This window comes from Lynx canadensis, chromosome D1 (genome assembly GCF_007474595.2).
Source record: "Lynx canadensis isolate LIC74 chromosome D1, mLynCan4.pri.v2, whole genome shotgun sequence".
Taxonomy (NCBI): domain Eukaryota; kingdom Metazoa; phylum Chordata; class Mammalia; order Carnivora; family Felidae; genus Lynx; species Lynx canadensis.
In genome coordinates this window covers 48725577-48744648 of record NC_044312.2, presented here as the reverse complement: position 1 = coordinate 48744648, position 19072 = coordinate 48725577, and the positions used below count along the sequence as shown (strand labels likewise).

At 35.5% G+C, this 19072-nt stretch overlaps 1 protein-coding gene across 1 annotated transcript in view; it reads right to left on the bottom strand.

Annotated features, from left to right (window-relative positions):
- Nucleotides 1-19072, bottom strand: part of DLG2 (discs large MAGUK scaffold protein 2) — a 780826-nt gene that overhangs the window by 480063 nt on the left and 281691 nt on the right. Inside the window, exons 7-8 of the mRNA XM_032595102.1 lie at nucleotides 15177-15313; nucleotides 2104-2248 (exon numbers count right to left, since the gene is read on the bottom strand). Of these exons, the coding sequence (XP_032450993.1) occupies nucleotides 2104-2248; nucleotides 15177-15313 (282 nt within the window). The remainder of the gene's footprint in view (nucleotides 1-2103; nucleotides 2249-15176; nucleotides 15314-19072) is intronic.

Here is a 19072-nt window from a genome sequence, read left to right as displayed (position 1 = left end):
GGAGGAGTTACTGTTTGTTTGCATTTAATATGCACAAGCCCATGGTGACCTTTAAGACTGGAAAGATGTAATAACATTCATTTCTATAAAACCAGTTCATATAATTTTAGGTGAAGAGAAGAATTGGAGGAGAGAGCCAGAACACACATTTTCATAAGGATGATTAATTTTCTATTGAAATAAAAATGTTAGCTTTCTAATTGCAGAGCATTCTTTTCACATAATTAATACCCAATCATCAAATCTAGAAGGCTCCTCGGAGGAAGTTCTTGCATAAGACCTTAATTCTCAGATATGCTGTGCTCCCTTCCCAGAAAAGCCAAGAACTCTGGCCTTTATTTTCTATTCCTCCACAGTAATTCATTTCCCTTCTGAATGACTGAAAACCCCTTCTGGATGGGTCTTTTGCCTCCCATTCCTCTCTAGAAATCCATTTTATACATTTAGAAACACAGCTCTGATAATGTTTAAGTACTCTCCATTGCCACTATTGTATTAAATATAAATGCTTGCTTTTGTCAGTCTTACAAGATTGATCCACTTTAATATCCCACTTACACATATCCTACAGTTCTCAAACAAAGGCTAGTTTTTACAACATATGTACTTTTATCAGTAATCCACAATTTCTGTCTCCCAACACATCTCTGATTTTGAAATTTAATCCATTCTTTAAGATACAATTTAAATGCCACCCTTTGCATAAAGCATTTTATGATCCTTCCAAAGACAGAAAGTCCTTTATTTTTACCATTCATATGGCATGTACATCCCTCTTATATTGCCAAATATTTCTACTCTTCATATGTTTGAATTAGCCATCCTTCCAATGAAGGCCATGATTGCATCTCCTTTGTATCCCACATATTACATTGCAAGGTGTCTTACACTATTAAAGTTACTCAATATATTTATTTTTTTTAAATTGAATAGCAAAGTTTTGTTTTATCGCTTTCACCTCTTTCACATTGACCTTACATTCCCTTCATGAAGCAGCTCAGAGTCTCAAGGCTGAGTTTTCTAAATTCATCCAGTTTGAAAACCTTTGAAAGTTAAAATTCTTTCATATCCTAAGGTAAGGCTGATCTCAGTTTACTGCATGCTTGAGAAAAAGACATATTTGGGGGGTAAGTCATTTTCGAATCATTGTTAAGAAAAGCAACAGCTAACATAATGCGCAGGTAACAAAATTATTCAGCCTTTAAATTTCTCTCAAGAGAAACATATAAATCTAAGAGAGGTTAAATGAGTTGCTAAGACCATAGTACTAATTAATGTCAGGTCCTGAAGATATTCTGTGTTTCCAAATCTCACGACTGGTTTCTCAACATTTCAGAATGAGCAAGCTTACTGATGTTGATAAAACCGTTTCTTAGACTCACATCAAAAAAATAAATTGCTTCTAAATCTAGTCTCCAAAGACAGCACCTTAGATAAGGTTCTAACTGACATATTAAGAAGTGAAGACAACTTGGGGCTTATGTAGCAGTGGACTTTATTAGGATTCAACACAGCATCTCATAGTGAGTTGTTGCCCTAAAAAACCCCACCCACAATCCATCTCTACTGCCAGAGTGACTAAGAGTTTTCCCTGGCTTCCCTGCCAATGTAATATATTCAGGTAAAGGTAAGAGCCATGATGATGTTGACAGAGGGTCATAATTCCACCATTCAAGTGCAAGAGCCTCTCCCCAGGAAGGAGCACAGTGCTATCTCGTGTCTATTTTGCCAGTCTCTCTTTCCTGCTTTGCTACTTTATAGATTTCAACTAGGAAGGGGGAATGCTATCGCCTGAGAGCTATCATGCTTTAGGGCCTTGAGAAATAACCTTTAAAAATGTGTTGTTCCTATTGTTATCACACTGTCCACCACATATACCATAAGCCTTTCTTAAATGGTGGGCTTCCTAACCCACTAGGGAGTCCTACCTTCAAAACACTAATTAAGGCCTTATAAGGCAACCCAGGGAGTAAAACACAGCATCCCTCAGAACTATTTCCACAAGCTAAACAAGAGTGAAGATGCAAGCAGAGGAATTTGCCAAGTTTTGCAGAATTTTAATTTTATAAACTTGGCAAAGGTGACAGTGAGTGTGGTGCTTACAGTGAGTAATGTCAGGTGGACCATAAGGATCAGTCATATAAATGGTGGTGGGTTTGCCAACTTTTAGATAAACGACATCAGATGTGTTCTTCAATATTGCTACCGCCTCTTCATGAGTCACTTCTTCTAAACTGTAGTTGTTCACCTGAAAGGAAAATAATATTCAATAGTAGAGTCAAACCTATACAGGTGAAAAGAAATAGTTAGGCAAAAAGATACGTAGAGTTATGACCTTATTTAAAGATTAAATTGCAATCATTATAAGACAGTACCTACATTAAACTTTGATAGAAAAGATGGATTAGTGGCATTAGCCAAAGCAGATAAGGTACATTTGTTGATGTCAAAAAAAAAAAAACAACGAAGTTGCTTCTGTCTTTTTCTATGAGAAAGGAACGTATCATAATGGAAATAAGAATACTATATATAGAGAAAAGAAAAGAGGAGTCAAATGTCTCTCTTCTTATGCTATAGTTTTTCCAATTACAAAAGTAATACATACTTATTGAACTAAAAAAAAAAAAGTAACCATTAACCAAAGTCTCCTTATTTGGGGTATGTTTCTTTAAATAATTGTGACCATATTGTACATATTGTTTTGGGACCTGCTTTTTAAATATAGACTGACCATTGGTCCATATTATAGATGTACTTCCACAACATGACTTTGTTTCTATACAGCATTGTGTTGTATAGCGGTAACATAATGCTTTAACCAATCTTACTAAAACATGTTCAGTTTGCTTCTAATCTTTTTCTACCATAAATAATGTTGCAGTAAAACTTTTTTTTCTATTTTTGTGCACAACATTGATGATTTATTCAGGATAAATCATACAAGTGGAATTGTTGGACCAAACTGTAATATTCATATAGTTTCATTACATTATATAATATTATATTAACATAACATTCATTACAGTGGATCTCTGCAGCACTTCTCTTAAATGGTGTAAAAATATTTATGAAATATTTTAAATACCTAGTATTTAAATATCTTATTTGGCTACTATTTTTTAATCAAGAGATTAGTTAATTTCTGCTGAAATGATGCAGATTAAAATAAAAATGCCAAAGAACATTAGATTGGATCCCTTACATATTCTCTGTACTATTTAATTAGCATGTTAGTCATAGAATGCCTTGCAATATTGCATTTGTTTTCTTTTTGCCTTATGTTGTCATATAAATTAAATGTGCCAATTCTTTTTTTTTTTTAAATTTAAATCCAAGGTAGTTAACATGTAGTGTAATAACGATTTCGGGAATACAATTTAGTGATTCATCATTTACATATAACACTCAGTGCTCATCCCAACAAGGGTTGTCCTTAATGCCCCTTCCCCATTTAGCCAATCCCTCCAACCAACACCCCTCCAGCAACCTTCAGTTTGTTCTCTATATTTAAGAGTCTTTTCTGGTTTATCTCCCTCTCTGTTTTTATATTATTTTCACTTCCCTTCCCTTGTTTCATCTGTTTTGTATCTTAAATTCCTCATATGAGTAAAATCATATGACATTTGTCTTTCTCTGACTGGTTATATCACTTAGCCTCTAGTTCTATCCATGTTGTTGTAAATTCTATATGCCAATAAATTCTTGATGGTGTAGCCCATCAGGGACCCCAGGACTGGAGGGAACTGAACTTGATTGATGTGTATGAATACTAACCATGAATTCTCCATTAAGCTATAAGCTTTTTCACTGGTTCCTATAGTTCTCTTCTCGACAAATGACAGTCTCTTAAATCCTTTTGTATTTCTACTTGTCTATCCCTTTTTCATCCATTGGTCAAATGCATACCTATAATATGTCAGTCATGGTTCTACACATTAGAGATGTAGTAATGAATATTAAGAATGAAAATCCTAATCATAGCACTTATATACTCTGTATTAAACATGAGGCACTATTCCAAATTATTTACACATATGAATACAATCAAACCTCACAAGAACCTGTGTGGTAGCTATTATAATTTCTTTTCATTTTACAGATTAAAAAAGCATGTATCCAAGAGGTTAAGAAACTTGGGCCAAAGCCATTGATCTAATGACCAATTAGATCATGGTAGATAGTGGTAGAAGCAGATTAAAAGCCAAGGAGTTTGGATCCAGAGGCCAGGCTTTTAACCATTCATTGCTATTACTCTCCCAGATAGATAAGGTCCCCAGCTACCTAGAATCTCATATTCTAGTAAGACACAGTTCAAACTTCAAGCATGTTTACTGAGAATGACTTTGCATGTAGACTCTTAGACTACCAGAGTAGTCTTTACGCCAGAAGGTAGAAGTTGAGCAAAGGGTGGAGGTGAGAAGTGGGGATAATAGTGGTTTACAATAGTGGGATTTTAGACTCACTATTTGGTGACTATAAAGAGTTGGAACATTTACACAGATTTTAGTCATGGAACAGGTGGTATGATCCTGGCAACAGAACACAGTGGTTAAGAGCATATGCATTTGAGTCATGCAGACCAGGATCTGAGTCCTGGTCCTGGATTTTACCGGCTGTGTGACTTTGGACAAGTTACTTAACCTTATTAGCCTTAGTTTTTGACATCTATAAAATAGGTATGATCATAACTGTTGCCTCAAAGGGTTATTTATTTAAATGTATTGACCTATGTAAAATGGTAGGAACATTAAAATGCTTATTAATGTTAGCTATTATTTCTATTACTATTACTATTGTCATCATACATCTCTCTTCTCAGGAAACAGGAACTCTTGGTTGAAATTTTTGCTGAGCATTTTCCTGTAAACATCTGTGAACTGATGAGTTTAATTAGGGGACTGTTGATGAGGCCTCTGTGCGGTCTTTTTAAAAATTCAGAATAGTACAGGATCTGGACCAAAAAGTGCTCTTTTGTGCTGAAGTCTTCAAAATGTTTTTCATGAAAGTGGGTTTATTTGGGTTAATTATGTGTGTGCATTATCCTATGAACTCTCAAGATAAAGGGCCTACAGCTGGAGCTGATTGTACTCAGAGAAGGGACATTATACTGATTGGCTAGTTGCTCCTGTCATTGTTTTTTATTGTCTTTTTTCTTTTTTTCTTTTGCATCAAGTATCTGCTTATAATGGTGAACACTGAACAACTGGCCTGATTTCAGAAAAAAAAATATGTGCATTTGAATGCAGTGTTTCTGTGGGTACACTAGACAGAAAGGGACATGTGTACAGCCTGGCTGTATGTATGCAACAGGACAAGGACTGAGACCAAGCAGAGAGGCTGGAGGTGAGAGGACTCACTTCCTCTAAAAGAAAAGGGAGGACTCAATATGACCACGATGCAGAGAAAAAAGGAGGGCAAACTAGCTAAAGAAAGAGGTGACAAAAAACTTGCAAGAGAGCATGGTCAGTGTTGCAGGAATCAAACATAGGTATGTGATGGTACAAAGGTAGGAGGTGTGGGGCAGGAGAGGGGTCACAAAGAGGAATGGGCAATGTACAGACGGTGAGATGCTGACTTTTCCATATTTATTCAGGAATACCAGCATGGTGTTCCTAGGAGGAAGTAGGAGGTGGATCCACACATTATCATAAACAAAGTACAAGGAAATGTCAGAACTCTAGAAACACTGTAAAAAAAAAATCACAAACTCCAAAGTTCACTTTTGAAAAAGGGGACAAAATTGCTGGTCATTAGATAAGAGAGACATTGCAAGGAGCAATGAGTAATGGATTGAATTGTTGAATCACAATATTGTACATCTGAAACCAATGCTGTATGTTAACTATACTGGAATTAAAATAAAAACAACTTAATAAAATTAAAAAGATAAAAACTAAATTTAAAAAGGAGACTAATCTAATGTGCTAATGTCAACAATATGAAAATAAATATGCATAAAGACTAAAATCTCTGTAGTACATTGCAATTCACTGCTATAATAAAATTTATTTTAAAAATAGTACTATGAATAAATAGGAAACAATAATAGCTATCTTTGGAAAATATTTTCTTACTTTTTCATCTTTTCAGTAAGATCATGCATTAGTTTTGGTTCGAATCAAATTAACTCTATATTTATTTATTTATTTATGTTTTTATTTTATTTTTGAGAAATAGACAGAGTGTGAGTAGGGGAGGGGCAGAGAGAGAGAAGGCTCCAGGCTCCAAGCTGCCGGCACAGAGCCTGATGTGGGGCTCAAACTCATTAACTGCGAGATCATGCCCTGAGCTGAAGTCGAACTCTTAACCTACTGAGCCACCCAGGCGCCCCGAATTAACTCTATATTTTCAGTGAACAACAAAAAAAGCTTCAAATAAGAACAGAAACAAAGTACAGTGGTTTCATTATGAAGCACACATAACAAGATCTCATGAGTGTTAAAACAAATTGGAATAGAAAAGAAGGAAGTTGGTTTCTCATGCCCAGTGAATTGAAATGACTTAATTTAAGAATAGCCATATTTTAAACCTAGAGGTTTCTAGAAATGAAGGTAATTTGGCATAATGAGAGTGAATTTTAAATGTAGCATAACATCTAGTTTTAATCCCTAGATGCGTGAATTTTGGTCAGTTAACATATTTATTGAGCCTTCATTTTCTTATATGCAAAATGGGGATAATACTAATTCATTTGTTGATTTACTTGCATTTTGGAGAAAGAAGGGATACTATGATTGGGAAAATACACTGTGTAAGATAAAGCAGTATACAATCACCAAACATCACAATCATACACAGTGCTTTTGCTAACCCTGCTGCTGAAAACAGTTTCTTCGTGTGCAGGGCTCCTTGTGTGAAAATCATCACCCCCTACCTTCTACAACGCTTACTTTTGCAATGCCTCTTCCCTGCTTAAGACTAATCTTCTCAAGGGCAATGATTAGCTTGTTCTTCTTCTTATTATTATTTGTTACACAATGTGACAGCAGTTTCAGGTGTACAACATAGTGATTCAACAGGTTTCTACACTATGCTTTGCTCACCACAAGTGTAGCTACCATCTGTCACCATGCAACACACTTACTGCAACACAATTACACTATCATTGACTATATTCTCTATGGTATACCTTTTATTCCCCTAACTTATTCACTCCATAATGGAAGCCTGTATCTCCCACTCTCCTTCACAGATTTTGCTTATCCCCCATCTCTCTAATTAGAGTGTTTTTGTCTTTGTACTCCCCAACTGATGCACTATAAATAATGGGCACTTAATAAATGTTGAAACAATTAGCTAAGTTAAAAATAACAATGTGGTATTCGAAAGGAAGAGCTATCACAATTGCCTATTTTATAGGAAGAATGAAACATTCATATTGAGTCAGAGAGGAAAGGGTAAGAAAAGAAGGTCATTCAACAAACAGCACATATTTATGGGACACTCACTCTGTGGCAGGTATGAGACATAAGGATGAAAGCCGGTACAGAATGTGAACACTGGGTCACATCACATTATAAGGGACACAAGCTCCAGCAGTGTTAATTTCTTCCTCCTCCATAATTGTTGATGCATTTCTTAACTTTTTATTCCGTATATAGACAGAACAAGCAACAATGATGTTTTGACTGACTCCAGCTTCCTCTACAGCAGTAATCACCAAAATGAACAGTATGATATGAACCCCAAGGCAACCCACTGGATACATGAAGAAGTATCTGAACTTCTATTAATATTTATCACACTGATTTTCATCTTTCTATTTTTATGTACATTTTAAAATGTGCATCATGTATTAGCAGTGTGATATATGTGTGCAATTTAAAGTAGAGAAATATACATATATTAGAGGCAACTTTTTGTGTTTTACTGATGGAATGTGCTATTAAAATAATTTTAAAACTATTGCTCTATAGTAGGTACCAATATATGTTACCTAGAGAGCAAATTCTATAAACAGTTATTAAACCAAATATAAGCAAAATAAATAAAAAATAGTATAATGGCTTTAATACTTACGTAAAATAGGTCACTACATTTGCAGTGAATTGTTACTTTATTACATTTGAGAAAAGTTAGAACACAGTCCAAGAAATAATTCTCCAGATTGTTTCTCCTGGTGTTTCAGAAAGTACCCTAACTGCAGAGGACAAAATTTGAAGTGTAAACTATTTCTAAATGCCTTTTAGTCCATTGTTGGAAAATTCTAAATGATGCTGTACCTACCAGCTTGACAGAATGAGTGTTACCACCAAAGTCACCCTCGGGAGAAGCACTGGAACAGCAGCAGAGCAGGCTAGAATGTGAAGAGGATCAAGGAAGGACTGTGGTACTTAACCTGGCTATACCCTGGAATCACAGGGAAAACTTAAAAAAATAAAGTAAAATGAAGTACAGCGCCTACCTCGGAGATTCTGATTGATTATGCAGGGTTGACTGAGGCCTGGGCCTCCATAGTGATCTTAGCATGAGATTCAAATATGAAAGCAAGATTAAAAGCCAGAAGGGCTGACTAAACTTTTGGAAGGAATGTGGCTTTGGGACATTGAAATCTAGGTCTGAATCTGATTTCCCAATTTATTAGTTATGTCATATTGGGAATCCCATTGTCATTTCTGAGCTCCAAATTTCTCTTCTGGAAAATAAGAATAACAGAAATGACTGCCCTATCCATCTCTTAGGTGTTAGAGAGAGGGCTGTGTGGGTGCTGCAGGTGAAAGGCTCTTTCGTGTGCCGGTGGCAGGAAAGAGCCACATGGAGAGACTGTTACAGGTCTTTGTTCTTATCTAAGGTTCATCTTACAAATGAAAGTGTTTTAAAATCCTGTTCATTATTCAGAAATTTCTACATATTGCAGCATCTGGGTGGCTCAGTTCGTTGAGTGAGCGCCCAAATCTTGAGTTCTGCTCAGGTAATGATCCTAGGATCATGGGATTAAGCCCTACCTCAGACTCTGAACTGAGCATGGACCCTGCTTGGGATTCTCTCTCTCTCTCTCTCTCTCTCTCTCTCTCTCTGCCCATCTCCATTAGTGATCTCTCTCTCTAAAAAAATAAATAAATAAAAATTCTACATATTTGCATTGTCTTCAAGATGATTTTCTTATTAATATTTGGGTGAAACTAGGTGATTTTGTGAATCACCAAAAAGAATAATTAAATCGTTCAGAAAATTGTATTGTTTCCACTCACATTCTCTAAATTCACTCAATGTCCTTACATAGGATATTAATTTTGAAATAAGAATAAGATGTGCTCACACACAGCACATCCAGAGTGTACTCTATTGAACACTACTAGTTCTAAGTGTTCCATGAACTTCATTTTAAGAAAAGGGTTCCCTAATAAAATAGGTTGGAAAATTATAGTGTTCAAGTGAAGTTAGTTCCTTGACTATAGGACTTCACCAACCTTTCAATGTACTTAAGTTCATTGAGAATATGTAAGAGAGGTGAGATACAGGTTGTAGAATTCCCCAAACTTATATGACCACTGATCCTTTTTGTGGGACATGGTAATGAGATCGATATTTAAAAGACATTAGGAAACAATGATCCAAGGCACTGCTGCCATGGTATAGAGGCCAAAACAGAAGCGCAAAGATGTACGTGACTTGTCCAAGGTCAATTGGGTCAGTTAATTCTAGCTGCCTGGGACTTGAAGTCAATTATCCTGTCTCTGAGTCCACTGTCTTTCCACTTGACTTCAGTGCCTCTGTTACTTTCGCCTTGTCTACAGCTTCCCTTTAAGGAAAGAAAACATAGACTTATTCTCTGCAAATAAAGTAAAAGTTCTCTGACTGACAACTTTTTTTTCTTTGTATGTCAAGCAAAGGTTATGGAAACAAGCGACTAAGACTATATATAAAGTTTCAATCACTGTGTGATGAGGGTTTTGACAATTAACAGCTCACGTTATACCTGTAAAGAAGAGTCAGATGACCCTGGATTCGAAGTTTCTGGTATCGTGTAGAAAAACAATGAAGATGATCACATTTCTGTAATAAATGTGGCCCTATGCATCATATTGATAGAGCTTAATAAAAACCAGTGTGCATAAATATGTGAATGAATTTAAAAATTATCAATACTGTTAATCTCTAACCATCCGTTCCAAGAAATAAAGGCCAACAGCTAATCTATTTAGTCTACAATTACAACACTAAACTACAGGTACAATCAGTAAAAATCAGATGTCATTGTCATTTAACAAAATAAAAAACAAAATCTAGTGAATGATAATAAGGGCCAAGCAGCAAGGGAATTTAAAAAAATATATTATTTTGATAAAGGGAACATACACCATTCCGGGTGTCCCATGAAACATCAGAGGCCTGACATTAAAAAAAGTCATTTTACTTGGGTGCTTGGGTGGCTCAGTCAGTTAAGCATGTGGCTTTGGCTCAGGTCATGATCTCACAGTTTGTGAGTTTGGGCTCCCCTTCAGGTGAGCTCAAGGCCCACTTTGGGTGAGTTCCACTTCTCTTTCTCCCTCTCTTCTCTCTGCCTCTCCCTCACTTGCACTCAAAAAATAAAAAGTCATCTTACTTGAAACACTAAAAGTCTTATTGCAAAGGTGATAAGCAGGGTAATTTTTTCTTTATAGTAGAATAAATGTAAAGGTCAGACGCGACAGGGACACCTGGGTGGCTCAGGAGATCAACTTTGGCTCAGGTCATGATCTTGTGATTCCTGGGTTCAAACCCCATGTCAAGCTCTGGGCTGATAGCTCAGAGCCTGAAGCCTCCTTCTGGTTCTGTGTCTCCCTCTTTCTGCCTCTCCCCCGCTTACAGTCTGTCTCTCTCACAAAAATAAATGAACATTAAAAAAATAATTAAAAAACAAAGGTCAGATGCTACAATATTGTCTGTGGTTTTCAAAGTGGGGCGATAACATTCTGAGGAATTAAAAGTTTTGTAAAAGGGTAATCTATTTATTGAAGATAAATGGATATGTGGTAAAATTTAGTGCAAAGTGAGAGAAACTGTGTAAAGCATCTTAAAAGACTGAGTGAGGGAGAAGTGGCAAGACCTAACTTTTCAAACAAATACAGAAGAGGAATTCGTCTTTACCTTTCTGTCTCCAAGGGACAGAGCTATGAATAAAACAAGAAATGCACAGAGAAATGTATTTTGATATAATTTTAAGAAAACAAAATCTAATGATGGCTGGTATTTAATGGATAGCTTCCAAAAAGCATTAAGTTCTCAACTCTTCATCTGTTCTAGCAGAGGTGAGGGACTACTTCGCATCTCCATTTTGTAGCTTCTGATGTATCAAATGAGTTGGAATAAGATAACATCTAAGACAAACACTTTTCAATTATGACATATATGAAGTACTTAAGGGGGAAAAAAGTACCCACCATTGATGGTATGAGGGAATTCATGGAATTTCACTTTAGACCAGTTTGCTTACAGAACTATGAATGAATAACATACAGGGGAAGTTTTCCTAAGAAGTGAGAGGAGGGAGTGGTGCAAATTGCTTTACAAAGAATATCTATTTATAGAAAAATATGGGGCGCCTGGGTGGCGCAGTCGGTTAAGCGTCCGACTTCAGCCAGGTCACGATCTCACGGTCCGTGAGTTCGAGCCCCGCATCGGGCTCTGGGCTGATGGCCCAGAGCCTGGAGCCTGTTTCCGGTTCTGTGTCTCCCTCTCTCTCTCTGCCCCTCCCCCGTTCATGCTCTGTCTCTCTCTGTCCCAAAAATAAATAAACGTTGAAAAAAAAAATTAAAAAAAAAAAAAGAAAAATATACAGAGTGTGGTACAGCTGGTAAATCATGGAATCCAAATTATTTGTACTTCCTTTGGGGGAGGGGAGTGGAAAAGGACAAAGGTAAAGATGATACGAATGTGGGTAATAAAGAGAAAAGGTGGTGGAAAGGATTGACAGAAGGAGAGCATTAATAAATATTTTTGGGTTGAAGCAAGATAATTGGTCCTTTGGGAGCACTTCTGGGATTTTTTTTTATTCTTTTCCTCAGCATTATTTTTCTTTCAGAATATTATAAAATGAATCATTTTCTTTCACTTCTAGATTCTGTTTTGCAGTTGCCTTGGAAGTACTAATTATGTTTTCCTTACATAAGAGAGGAGAGGCCTATTATTGTTGAAAGTTCATTTTTTTAAAAAAAAATATGCTTTAAAACTCAAAATAGTTAAAGATTATGTCTCAGCTATTTTTGAAATCATTACATGTATGATGAATATCAAGAAAATGGTAATGGAAAAATAGCATGGTGCCTGGAAAATCCTTTGTCAGAATTATTTAGACTTTGAGGGATTTTTTGTTTTTTAAGGATTTTAAAGTAAAGCTAGACATTTAAACAGAACTTCAGGAAATCAGCACACAGCATCTAGCATGATATTATCATAGCAGCAGCTGAAGAAATACCGAAAGAGTTGTCTACAACCAAACTCTTACAGAATAATGGGTCTAAGGTCAAATGTGTCATTAATGAGTCATTAATTTAGAATGAAACTGTTCTCTCCATTTCTCAAAGTTAGTGCTGTATAAAAGATGGATATCGTGGCTTATTTTATTCATGAGTCAATAAACAATAAAGTTCATATTCTTGAGAGAAGTTGTTAGGTCTTATACCTCGAAAATACTTTTCTGGTTCAGAAGATATAACATCATGAAAAATAACTTTTACATTAAAGGCAAAAACAAAAACAAGAATAAAACAAAACGAAACAAAACAAAAAACATCTAACAACCAGCAAACCAAAAAATGCAGAATGTCTCAAGAATAAAAATAGTAGTTCTACTGTACAGTATAGTGGCTACTGCTAAACAATAATGTATTCCATACTTAAAATTTACCAAGAGGGTAGATCTTACATTAATTGTTCTCACCACATACGAGCACAAAAGAATAATAGTAGGAGTGAAAAAAAGCTTTGAGAAATGGTGAATATATTTATGGCCTTGATAATGATGATGGTTTCTTGGGTATATAATTAACACCCAAATTCATGGACCTGTATACAGTAAGTATGTAAAGCTTTTTATATGTCAGCCATACAACAACAGCAACAAAAAGGTTTAAAAAAAAAGAAAATGATAGTGACCAGGTGGTAAAGAAGCCAAAACTCCTAGTTGCAACTTTGAAGTCATTAATGCCACATTTTTTGCCCATCCACTTTGCCCATACATTTTCTCCTTCCTATGTTCCTTCCTATGTAGTGGCTATTGCCTGGGACGTGGTAAAGTATTCAACATATTACTTGTTAAATAAAGGAATTAATGAATGACTGAATGAAAGATAAAAAAAGGAAGGAAAGAATTGACTGACAAATTCTAGAAAACAAATCACAGCCCATGCTTAGTGGTGACAAGCCAGAGTGCCTGGATTTGAAATCCAGTTCTGTCCATTGTTAACTATATGACCATGGACAAGTTAAGAAACATCTCCGTACCTCAGTTCCTTTTTGTTTAAATAGAATAGGTTGCTGTGATAAACATATATTACAAAAAATGACTTTTAAAGACATGGAACATGCCAAATAAATACTAGTTATCAAGATTATTATAAAGGTCTTATTCAGAAAATTCAACACCAAGGTCACTGACAACTACGAAACTAGACAAATGGGGCTAAAGACAAGCTGTCTAAAGCCCAGGGAAGTGGGCATAATGCACTGTGAAGTTCAACCTCCAAAACTTGCACATCACAGAAACCGCAGTTCTGTCAAGAATATAGGTTGATCTTTTCCAAATGTGTGTTGGAGATAACGGCTCCTTGCAGTGATTAGAGGCCATGTTTTACAAGGGCAGACATATGACTAGAAATGAATATACTTATCTTACTTGAGAACTCTCTTCTATTAATTTTCTGTATTTGATGATTATCTTGTAGATTTTGTATAAAACAGTAAATGGAGATAAAGAAGTTTTATTAAGTGCAATCCCAAATTTTTACTGCTTATATGCTGCCTTAATTTTGCTTTTATTTATCATATAACTCTATGACTTAGAAAGGGCAGCCATGTGTTAGTGTCAGTCATTGCTCAAGGCTCCTGAAGCATGTAGGCAGCTGGCAAATAAAATAGCTGTAAAAATTCTGTCTGAGGGGAGAGGAGGAAGGGATCCATTTACACATGTGACAGAAGTCATATATTTTAACTTTATTTTTTATTTTTTAAAATTTACATCCAAATTAGTATATAGTGAAGCAATGATTTCAGGAGTAGATTCCTTAATGCCCCTTACCCATTTAGCCCATCCCCCCTCCCACAACCCCTCCAGCAACCCTCAGTGTTCTCCATATTTGTGAGTTTCTTTTGTTTTGTCCCCCTCCCTATTTTTATATTATTTTTGTTTCCCTTCCCTTATGTTCATCTGTTTTGTCTCTTAAAGTCCTCATATGAGAGACAGAAGTCATATAATGAATTGTGGGAAATCAGGGACTGCTTATACTGTCTACACTGTTGAATAAGGGACCACAGGGAGACACTGAAATGTATCTAACAATAAACCAGATAGTGGAGTCCCCTTTGTTATGTAAAGCCCACCTCTCTAGCAGTTTGAATGTAACACTCTCTGGCTAATGGGTTACATTGGAAAAAAAAAAAACCATAATCTCTGTGTCTTGCTGTATCTACAAAAACTAGTGAAAATTCAGATTTGTTTTGAAAATGTCAATAAAGCAGATACAATTGAAATCTCCCACCACAAAATCTACTCTCCCTTCTGTCCTATTTCTGCCAGCAATCACTGTTATGAATTAAATGTGGCCGTTCTCCCGAATTCATATGTTGAAGTTCTAACCCCCAATATGACTATACTTGGAGATAGAGTCTTTAGACAGTAATTAAGGTTATTAATTAAATGAGGTAAGGGTGTAGTCCTAACCCGATAGGACTGGGGGCCTCGTAAGAAGAGAAAGAGAGATCTCTCTCTCAGCATAAGCACAGAGAAAGGCCATCTGAGGATGCAACAAGAAGATGGTTGTCTGCAAGCAGGAAGAGAGATCTCACCAGGAACTGAATGGGCCAGAACCTTGACCTTGAACTTCCCAGCTTCCAGAACTCTGAGTAAAATAAATTTTTTGTTGTGGAAGTCACCTTGTCTATGGTATTTTGTTATGACAGCCTGAACTAACACAGTCATACATTGGGAAACAAGAGCTTTATAAATACACACATAGTTTTGCATGAGTCACACTTACCATTAGCAGTCTATCTCCCACTTGCAACCTTCCATCTTTCTGTGCAGCTCCCCCATCTATAATTTTAGTTACATAAATGCTGTTGTCTCCGGGAATGTGTTGGTTCCCCACACCTCCTGCAATACTGAAGCCTAAACCTATGGGAAAGAAACAGAAAAAACAAAAGCGTTTTTTTTTTTTTAAGAAAATACAATTAGCCATATTAAAACAGTCTAAAAAAATTAATCCTCAGTTTACTACAACAGTAATAAATGACAGTAAGGATTCTACTTCAATTGATTTTGGTCTTTAAATATTTGAAAGTTTATTGATTAATGCTAAGGAGGCAAAGCTTTTTTTAGTCAAGCCCACGTGGTCATTAGTTTTGTTCTATTCCAAGACTGTACACCTAACTGCTGTTGCCTAGATAATTAGGTCATAATGGGTGACTGGCCAGAATAGGGATCAGGCAAAAGGATGTGGAAGAATCCTGGGTGAGCTGGGCAAAGCCCAAGTACAGTCCTGTACTGTTGAGTTTATGAGCTCTTCATTGTTGTTGTTGTTACTCTAGCACAGAGAACAGAAGTATTGCCAATCATCTGGGTAGAGACCTAGATACTCTTGATATTTCAAGATTAAAAGCACAGCTATTAGAAAATTCCACAAATTCTGAGACAAGAGCCACAAGGAAGATACATTAGATATTTATGTAATAATTTCAGAGAGAAGGTAAGGCAAAAAGAAATGAGATGCTTGTCTTTTGTATTTTCTTCTGCGTCCACCCTGTCATACTTTCATACTTCCTGGCACTTATTAACTGATAGTAAGACTTGTAACACACAAGAAATTAATCATTCCTGTACAAAGTCTAAAGAAGCAAAAATAGATCATATAGTGTGACTCTATTATAACAAATTACAGAATATCAGATCATTTTAAACATGGCTGTTTCCAATTTTGAGAGATAAATGTATACTGTAATATAGCTGACAAAACTTTTATTTATATTAAACTATGGAATGATAAAAATAGTTATTTTAAAAATCTTTATGGAGCCATTTTCAAAGAATGATAGACTTTTTAAAGTGTAAAAATAAAAAAAAATCCTTTTCAGAATATGATTGACTACAATTCAGTGCAATACTCGTAGCATATTTATTCATTACATTTCAAATTATAATAATTACCACGCAAATTACTCATAAAGATATAAATCAAAGGATTTGTTACTAAAGGCATAGGAAATTTCTATAACTTACTTGGTTTAAGAATTTTTTTTTTTTAACAAACCATCCACCTAGCTATCTTGTTTAAAAAAGAAACATACCCATTTTACAATAAAACAATCATAAAATTTTTTGGCACTTTATATGACAACAAAGAAACTACTTAAATAAACTCCATTTCCACTACACTTTTATTGAATAAATGTTGAATAGGGTTCTTAATGGCATAAATGATTAGATAATGGAGAAATAATGGCATAGTAAATTATAAAGTAACACCTCTGAAATTACATTTGAAATGAAATAATTTTTTGTTAAATTAACTATAATAGTTGTTGAAATAAATGGAAAATGGATTTAAATTGATAGGGCAATTAAAATAACTATTACCTAATTTCCTACTTAAAGAGGGTAATTATTCTTTATTGATGCTTTGACATCTCATAGATCTATACATATATTTACCTCAGATTTAAAGAATTTGTTTTTGAGCAAAAGATGACCAAGAGCAAGTAAAATGCTCCCAATTAGCTTTTCCTATGAAATTTAAAATACATTTCACCTCATATTTTCAAAACGGTTATTTTGCATTTCTATATTATTATAGATTAATTAAAAAATAAATTTATAAAAGTTTTATACCTGCATGCTAGGATCAATCTACTGCATTTGTAATTGTACAGAAGTCATTTCAAACTGTCAAGAAAAGGTTGAGATATATTTGGGGACTCTGATTTACATCCACTATAATAATAGTAAATGCCACAGGCTGACTGAGTTACAGAAAAGCTAAGGAAACAAATTACCACCATAAATAAGGTTAAGTCCAACAAAGGGAGTAACTATGCAGTTGACATGTGAAGCTGAAGATTGTACCAAGGCAATAAAATCACTATACTGTAGACATAAACATATCAGCTAAAAAAGGAAATATTTTTTCCCTTGAAATTAGGTTTAAATACTTCTTTTTAACTGGTGACTCTGCTCAAGGTGAAACAAGCTATTTTTATTAAGAACAAGAAAATGTTTCTGAGGGTACAGAATTGGAAATTTTCCTTGATTTCTCTGACTTTGATGGAACATGGATACATTGAAAAGTAATCAGCATTTAATCAACACTCAGCCATATACTTGATATTTAATTCAACATAAGTAAATATGTAGCTTATGTCTACAACCAGAACACAAATTTATTTACTGGTGGGGGTATCCATCTGTGTTATAAGATTGAACCTGTCCCCATTCATTCAACAAACATCTCCTGAGTACCTGCTATGAGTTGTATAAGCAGTTTCTATCAAGTGTGGTCAATATAATGTAAAGGAAGGAATTGACCAAAACACTATAGAGACAGACATCCATATGAGTGAGTGTGGTTGAACCTGGCTGAAGCAATATTCTAAGCCTAGATGGTACCAATGATTTTTGGAGGAATACTTGATGAAGACAAATATGGGCTAAAACCACTGAGCAATCCAAACTTATCAGTTCGGAGGCACTGGGTGTTTCTTGCATATACAGTGTTAAAGCAGGGTCAGATGCCTATGTTATAGGACCATTCTATTCCCTCATGAGGTAATATACGCTTCCTTTATTCCAGTCTAGACACACTTGTAGCCTTGATACTTCTCCAACACAGTGGACATACTCCTACCTTACAGCATTTGCTCTAGCTGTTTCCTCTGCCTGGAATATACTTCCTTCAGGGTTTTGTTCAAATCTTGATTTCTCTAGAATCTTGAACCTCACTTCCTATTTAATACTGTCTTCTAACCATATACCCCACTTTTTCATACTGATCTACTTTTCATTTTTCCTTAGCACTTATCACCTTGTAACATATGTCACCCATGTAGTTTATTTTTTTATGTCAGTCTCCTTGATGAAAATATAAAATCCATTAAAACAGGGATTTTTGTCATTTTATTTTATGCAATAGAACAAGGCCAGTTATATAGTGACCTAATAATTATGTATTAAAGGAATGAATGAGGGGCGCTTGGATGGCTCAGTCGGTTAAGCGTCCTTCTTCAGCTCTGGTCATGTTCTCATGGTTTGTGAGTTTGAGCCTCATGTAGGGCTCAGTGCTGACAGCTCAGAGCCTGGAGCCTGCTTCGGATTCTGTGTTCTCTCTTTCTCTGTGCCTCCCCTGCTTGTGCTCTCTCTCAAAAATAAATAAACATTAGAAAAAATTTAAAAAAATAAAAAAGGAATGAATAATGAACAATGAATAAACATATTAATATAAGACAAGGAAGAAAGCCTCCCCTAAGAGATGAAGCTTGTGGCCTTAATGAACAAGGAACAGCTAAAAAAGTGGACACTGTTGGTTGGAGTGGATAATTGTATGAGGCACTACATGCCTCAGGTGAACTCTGATCTCTGTCCCGAGTCTGCACAGAGTTTATGCCAACCGCTGAGCAGGCAATGGGGCAACAGCAGACCCAGCTTCACATCCTGATTCCTTCATCAACTGACTATATAAATTGGAGCCACAATGGTCTCGTCTGTGATAAAGGAGTAAGTATATCCATGTTCCATAGTAGTTAGCACATAAAAGATGCTTGATTAATAAAAATTCTCTGCTCTCAATAAGCTCTCAGGTTGTCTTGAGAAAAAGATATTTAAACACCTTGACATGATTTAACTGGCTAGAACAAGTTCTATAATGTCACTAGTGTTATGTGAGCC